At 35.7% G+C, this 7,444-nt stretch overlaps 1 protein-coding gene across 1 annotated transcript in view; it reads right to left on the reverse strand.

The window, feature by feature from the left end:
- Nucleotides 1-6,551, reverse strand: part of LOC107710331 (prolyl endopeptidase-like) — a 12,562-nt gene extending 6,011 nt beyond the window's left edge. Inside the window, exons 1-8 of the mRNA XM_016515077.1 lie at nt 6,417-6,551; nt 5,969-6,043; nt 3,791-3,924; nt 3,426-3,556; nt 1,582-1,791; nt 1,259-1,380; nt 940-1,045; nt 155-346 (exon numbers count right to left, since the gene is read on the reverse strand). Coding sequence (XP_016370563.1) covers nt 155-346; nt 940-1,045; nt 1,259-1,380; nt 1,582-1,791; nt 3,426-3,556; nt 3,791-3,924; nt 5,969-6,043; nt 6,417-6,458 — 1,012 coding nt within the window. The 5' untranslated portion in view covers nt 6,459-6,551. The remainder of the gene's footprint in view (nt 1-154; nt 347-939; nt 1,046-1,258; nt 1,381-1,581; nt 1,792-3,425; nt 3,557-3,790; nt 3,925-5,968; nt 6,044-6,416) is intronic.
- Between the last annotated feature and the right edge of the window lie 893 nt (nt 6,552-7,444).

The raw sequence follows: 7,444 nt of genomic DNA on the forward strand, positions 1-7,444 counted from the left end.
GAATACTTTCCGTACCCACTGTATATATATATATATATATATATATATACTATTTAATTTCTGCTTAATGAATTGTGAGCTGTATTTTTTCAGAGTAATAAAGTAATAAAATGTTTTAAGCTGTTGTTGTTGTTTTGTACCAAGAACATCTTACCAAGAACATCTTTCTCATGTTGGGGGATGAGGGTTTTCCAGTGTGTTTGCTCTGGTTTCTGCAGGTCTATGGTGATGAGGCGGTAACGAGGAGCGTCTAGGTTAGTGCGTAAAGTGAAGACGGTGCCCTCGTTGGTGATGTATGTGTACTGTGCTTCAAATGTGTCAACCAGCTTCACCCATGGCAGCAAACCTTGAATAACATTATTATTAAATTAATAATTTATTCAGCAAGTATGCATTAAAACGATCAAGAGTGACAGTAAAGACATTATTCCAAAACAATTATATTAAAAAAAAAAATGCTGAACTTTCTAGTCATCAAAAAAAATCCTGACAAAAATGTGTAATGGCTTACGCAACAATAATAGGCAGCACAAGTGTTTTCATGCTTGATAATAATAAGAAATGTTTCTTAAGCAGCAAATCAACATATCAGAATGATTTCTGAAGGATCATGTGACACTGGAGTAATGGCTGCTGAAAATTCAGCTTTGCCATCACAAAAATAAATGACATTACAAAATATATAAAAATATATATATTTTTTTTTTACTATTTTTTATATTCATGCAGCATTGTTGAGCAGGAAAGAGATTTCTTTCAAAAACATCTTACAGACCCTATCTTACATAAATGTGTATATATAATATTATTTAGTGGTCCTTTCAGTTTCAGTCGTTCCTTAATTAAAATGTGTTTTAATTACGTTTTTTTTTTTATTAATTAAATTTTTCTTTGCTATTAGGCATCCCACATGCCACACATTTCCACATGCAAACTGACCTGTGATGCCATTGGGCAGCTGCTGCAGGTCACAGTACCACAGACGGTTCACTGGCTCACAACCCTCGGTGATGGACAGCACAGCATACCTGCCATCGTCAGAGACCTGGACAGATGAGGAGAAAAAGAGAAACGGTGGAAGGATTGTGTAAGAAAAAGAGAACCATGCACACAAAAAAGGAGAACAATTAATTTTAGCTTAGGTCATTTTGTCAAATTCTTTATAAATATTTCATCATATTGCATGAATCGTAGGAGCAAGTTGCATCATTTTATCTTCCCAAAAAGTGGGTTTTGTATAAATTTGGTGTTCTCTTACAGTAAGGCTACTGTGCCATTTTGGGTTGTCAGGAAATTCTGCCACCAGGATGTCTTCTGATTGGCTTGTGCCAATGACATGGTAGTAAAGCTTCTGGTTTAGGTTTGTTGTGGTCTCAGTGCCTAGAATGGACATAAAAGGAGCAAATCACAGAAAGTCAACATGAACTGCCATTCATAACCTGTTTTACTTCCGTACTGTAGAAGAAGTGTAGGGCGGGAACTGGATTGTGAAAGCTGGTTTGCCTATGCCACACTGGAAGCACCTTAAGTGATGTCAGCTAAGAAGGAAAGTAGTGTAGTTGGCCATCAGTGTGTACATACCATCAGCTTTGCCATGCTGTCGAGGGTAGCAGTTGTAGAAGATGCCTTTGGTATCATGAGTCCAGGCCAGGCAGCTGAACTTTACCCTCTCCAGAATGTCTTGCAGTTTGGTGAGTTCATCGGCCTTCAGGAAGTGTACAGTTACCCAATCAGAGCCTGCACTGCTCAGGCCATAGGCAAAATACTCACATTCCTCTGACAGGCGACCCACTGCACATCAACAAGTAGAAAAAAGACAAAATTATCAACAAGCTATGATGAAATGCAAATTTGGTAATTTAAGCATAAAATTGTCAACTTTAATGGTGCGATTGAAGCTAATGCACTCTAAATGGCAAATATCAATATAAAGAGACTCTGCAAAACAAAGGCGTTTGAAAGAGGGTGTGCAAAAGAGTAAGAAAGACAGATAGAAAGAGATCAAAGGAACGAAAGGCAAAAATGAGGAAAGACAAAGCTGTAAATTACAGCAATGTGAAGGATTATTGGCAGACGTGCTGTTGGGTTACAGTAATAAAAAGCTGCGGGTATTCCTCATAGACATCTATCAAAAGTTTAGCAACATTAGATTTACAGGCAATTATTAAAGAAAAAAAATGGTTGCCTATGTAAATGTGCAGTTGAATTAAACTGATTCCTTAAACACCAGTCATATATGAATCTGTCTTTGAGCAGTGAGGATACACATAACTCAAAAATTCCAGCTGTGGATTTTACTGAAGGACACACAGTCCCTCAAGGCTGAAGCTTATCCGCAAACCTGTTCAGCAAAGACATCAATAAACTATTATAACAGCCACTCCAGGAAATGACTGGGAAGGGAAGGTAGTCTGGTTTCCCATTTATGCAAATAATCTGGTGTAAAAATATCTGCAGAGAAAAACTTACATAGCCAGAAAACTACTGTAAAAATTGACACTTAAATTAGAAATAGAAAAAATGCATAAATCAAGAGATATACAGTCAGGCTGTGATGTTTGTGTGTTTGTGTGTGTGTGTGTGTGTGTGCAGGTTAATGAGAACACAAATGCGTATAATGAAATACAGTAGGTATTACACTTCCTATGTCCTCATAAACCAAATAGCTAAAAAATTTATATTTATATAAAAATTATACTAAATCTTTTTTTCTTTTTTTTTTTTAAATCTAAAAATGCTGTTTTTTTCTGTGACGGTTAGGGTAAGGGAATAGAAAATACAGTTTGTACAGTATAAAAACCATTACGCCTATCGAGAGTCCCCGTAAACCACAAAAAATAATGTGTGTGTGTGTGTGTGTGTGAGAGAGAGTGTGATACTTTTTTTTTTTTTTTGCAATCCCATGCATCTCAAGAGCTCCACAAATAGAAAGACCTAAACTCTCACCTCAGATATTTACCAGTTTTATGTTTATAATGTTTTAGAAATATATTCTTTTTTACTTAGTATGATTGTTTTTTTTTTCGTGCACTCCATATACGTATTAATGTATTTATAGAAATTGTTTTTTCATGTGCTCAATTAATTAATTTTTATTTATAGAATCCAAATGTTTATTAGTATTATATATGTTTTAAAATTCTACATTCTTTCATTTTAACTAGTATAATTGTTATTATGCACTCATTTATTATCATTATTCCCCAAATGGTTTTTTTTTGTTGTTGTTAGTTTGTTTGTTTTTGTAGTTTGACTATGGATTTCTTGTTTCTTTTTAAACAGGAGTGAAATCTGTCAAGACATGTAAGGAAAGGATAAAAGAGAAGAGACTGGGAGAGATTGAAAAGGAAAAACTAGGACGTTAGTGTAAGTGAATTATAGGTGTGTGTAAATGTATTATGAATCAATCAATCAGTCAAACTCACTTTTGAGAGCCACAGTTCCATCCTCTGAGAGAGTGTTTGGGTCAAAGAACACAGATGCAGGACTGTTTAAAGAGTCCTGCACATAGAGCACATCCTGGTTCTGCAGACCCTTGTTATGAGAATAGAAATATCTACAATAGAATGTTGATTACATTTATTTAATTTCACTTATTTAAGTATAAGATGGTATAAGCATTGCACAAGGTGACATTTTATGTCGTGTGTTATTTTAAAAGCGCATTTATTGGATTAGATGTTTTTTAATATGAAATATTTTATGAATGTGAAAAAAGCTTGTCAGTTTGGAAACTTTGTGCGGTGGGCCTGGGCTGTGTTTGGTGTTGTCTGTGTGAACTGATCGCTACCTCTTTCCTCTCTTGTAAGGACAGCTGTATTTGGGGTAGTTGTAGAGCTCCGTGAGGCGCTGGTGAAACCGCTCTTTGACTGTACACTGTTCCAGGAATGGCATGGTCAACTTATTCTGCTCTTCAACAAACATCTGCAGGGCGGGTGAGGGACACTGTTAAAATGGTCGTTGTCATGCACACAGAGAACTTGTTTATATGTAAATTTTTCTACACATTTCTTTGTTATGTGGGCCAAAGGTGGAGACCAGGAAACAAAACAGGGTGAGCCTAAAAATACGACGTACATGGTGGTATGGATTGTTTACCTTGTCCGATAAGAAAGAGAAAGTCGTTTTAGCTCACGAAAGCCTGTAACTGTCTTTTCAGGCAGCATGTTAATTGATGTCAGTGTGACATCAGTATTGCAGTAAAAGGATGCTGCAGGGACTTTTATTGTCAGTCGAACCCGTTTGTTTACTTAAACGTTAATATTTTAATAATTTAACAACACATTTGCATGTTCATGGTTCTCTGATGTCAGTTAATGGTCACATGAGCATAAAATATATATCAAGTTGTTTTAAATATTGCTTTAGCAGGTGTTTTGATTAGTTTATTATTTTGAAATTAGTTATTCATATTCATTTTACATTTTGATGATTTCATTAATTATTAGCTTAGTTTGGAAAACCCTACTGTAATTTCTTGTAATGCAAATATGCTGGTGAACCAAGGATGATACAGAATTTAGTTCTAGTGCTAAATGGTGCTTAAACTAATTGGTTCAGTCTTTACAGCATTTTTATTGCAGCCTTGGTTGAATAGGGCTTAGAAAGCATTTTGAAAGAATTTGTATGTGGTTTGCATTTGTAGCATAGAATTTGTATATGGTTGTGAACAGAGAAAAATCTGATTGGGCATTGTATCTCATCTTATGAACGACGTTGAATAATAATTACGTATATTATATATTGCCATATTGGAATATGGGAAATGCATTTTTGCTTACATTCATAACAGTACAATAGTACCAGTGTTTTTGGACTCTATATTGACAACTGCTGGCCTGGATGCATGAAGTTAGTATACAATTACAAACTTGGCTGTTTTTCTCTGTATTATAATACGCATATCTACAGTGGACATTCTTGGATTCAGTTTTAATGATTTTTTTTGTGCTTTGTGGTGGTTCATGCTGGGAAGCGACTGACTGTGGCATTAGTAGTCAGTTTGCGTGAGCTAGTCATGGGATGTCGACATGACAGTGCCCATGAGGGGGACACCTGCTTTATGCAGAATAAAAAAATTTTCTGAGACTAATACTATATGTCTGGAGAAAAACTGTGATTATACATCATGTTAATGTTCATTTTATTGTATACAACTTTTTTTTGCAACGAGTGCACCTTTAAAGAGACACAGTAGCTGATGGGACCTTCTTTAAATAAATTTTTGTTGATCAAATGCCAACAGTGATCAAGCATCTTCATAAAGGGACTAAAAAGCCCTATTCGAACGGTAATTGTTTCTCATGGGGGCGTTAGGTAATTTTAACATTTACAGGGGCTAGTTGGTGATTTTTATTGCGACTGACTAGAGAATGTTGGTGTTTTTCTACCACCACCTGCAAAAAATTCCCAGCTGATTTTTTTTTTTTTTTTTTGGACAAGCACCAAGTTCATGTTGTGTGTTAATTTAATTGTCACCTGAATCCACATCTCTGTGGAGTTTATAAGAAGGGCTCGATATGAAAGTCGTTTTGTACATTTTTTTGACTCCGGCAAAGCACCACACAAATGAAAGAATTCATATTTAAATATGAATTCTTTAATTTCCCCCAATCATGTGAATGTCCATGCAAATTTATTTTTACAGACGTCCACATGAGAAACAATTACCATCCAAATATGACTATGTCTTATTTTATTAGTGTGTAGGGTTAGTGTGTAGTAATTTTAATGAAAGCATAACAGAAGTCATTGAGAGGTTGCCTGGTGAGAAGTGCACATTTACCAACATTGTGAGGGTGACCCAAGTTTAAATCATCTCTGGTTATTTCCCGATACCAGCCCTCCCTCTTTTCCCCATCAGTTCCTGTCGCTCCTCCGCTATCCTATCCCATTAATGATGAAAAGCCCATTGATGATAAAAAAAAAGGTCCACCATGATATAAAAGGGGGTCACGTGTGCGGTCACCTTAGTCTCGTCACTGTCAGGGTCCTCCAGCCAGTGGTATGGATCTGGAACCTTTACTCCATGATAATCATCCACCTTTGAAACAAAACACCAAAGTTAGGAGCAGCAGGCATGTCTGCACTGGGAGAAAATGGAAACAAGACACATTCGGTTTCCAGGTAGTTGTGTATCTAGTAAACCAGGCCTTGAGGCAAACCCGCGCTGCTACTAAGGAAACTAATGCAATCAGCTACCATATGCAACTTCTGACACATAACCACTAGATATCAACGCAGACACCCCTAAACTCCTCCACTCTCATGATATATGGCAAAAGCTTGTTCGTTGTTCCAGTCAGTCTTTCCTGTCTCCGCAGTTTGTGCATTTCATGTGTCTTAAAGAAAAAGGAAGAGCAGGCGAATGAATGAAAGACTAGATGTGCAAAACCCCAAGTGAAAGTACCACTGACCTTACTGTCATCCCTCCGTGCTTCAGGGTATTTGAAAGCCATGTTGGGTGTGTTTTGATAGGTTTTTTTTTTTTGTAATTCTGTGTATATTTGTATGTGTTTGTCCGAATGCTTCACGCCCGGGTGAGTCCGCTCTGAAAAGTGAAAGTGAAATTAAACATGGCTCTCTGTTTCTCTCTCGCTCTCTCTCTCTCTCTCTCTCTCTCTCTGTCTCAGTCTCTCTCACTCTCCTGATTACACAACCAGGCAGCTCTTCAGGCAGGAAATGATTTCACACTGGATTGGTCAACCCAAAGTGGGCAGAGTTAGAATCTCACAAAGTTCACTACAGTTATTGTTGTGCTGTGCTGTCCTAAAATGTTTTAGTAGGAATTTTAATGTTTTTTCTCTGTGCTCTTAAAGGCACACTCGCTACTTATTAAAAAAGTTTTACACAAAGAAATTCGTAGTATAAAAAGGAAAAAAATGTAAAACATATATAAAATGATTTACAGTACATTTCAGTCATATCAGTTGCCTAATACAAGTGTTTTATCTAACATGAAGAGAGTCACCCTGTGGAGGCAGCAGATGATATTTGACTATTTTGAGATTATCAGCATCGGCTAAAACATGCCCGCTTTGCCAAATTGTATCATTTCCAATATCTACAGAGATCATTTGCAATGAGTAATGCACATTTTCAAATATTTCTGAGTGAATTGTGAGCAAATGTTTCAGGAATCTATTTGTCAAATATATTTAATTTTATTGTTTATTTTTTTATTTTTACTAAATTTTGCATAAACATTGTGCTAAATAATTTTAATTTTATGGAATTAAGTTTTCAAAAGTAAGTGTTTAAATATTTTGAGTAAATGTTGTTCAAATTTTCTGTTATTTTTCATTCAAGTAGTTAGTTTTTCACATCATTTATATATTATAATGTATTATGTTGTCTCAAAATCCGCAGCCAACTATGATATTGTAGTATTATTTATATACTGTTATACTATTTATTACTGTATATTGCATTTTTATATTTGTAG

The sequence above is a fragment of the Sinocyclocheilus rhinocerous genome, unplaced genomic scaffold, assembly GCF_001515625.1.
Source record: "Sinocyclocheilus rhinocerous isolate Xijiao unplaced genomic scaffold, SAMN03320098_v1.1 scaffold897, whole genome shotgun sequence".
NCBI classification, from domain to species: Eukaryota; Metazoa; Chordata; class Actinopteri; order Cypriniformes; family Cyprinidae; genus Sinocyclocheilus; species Sinocyclocheilus rhinocerous.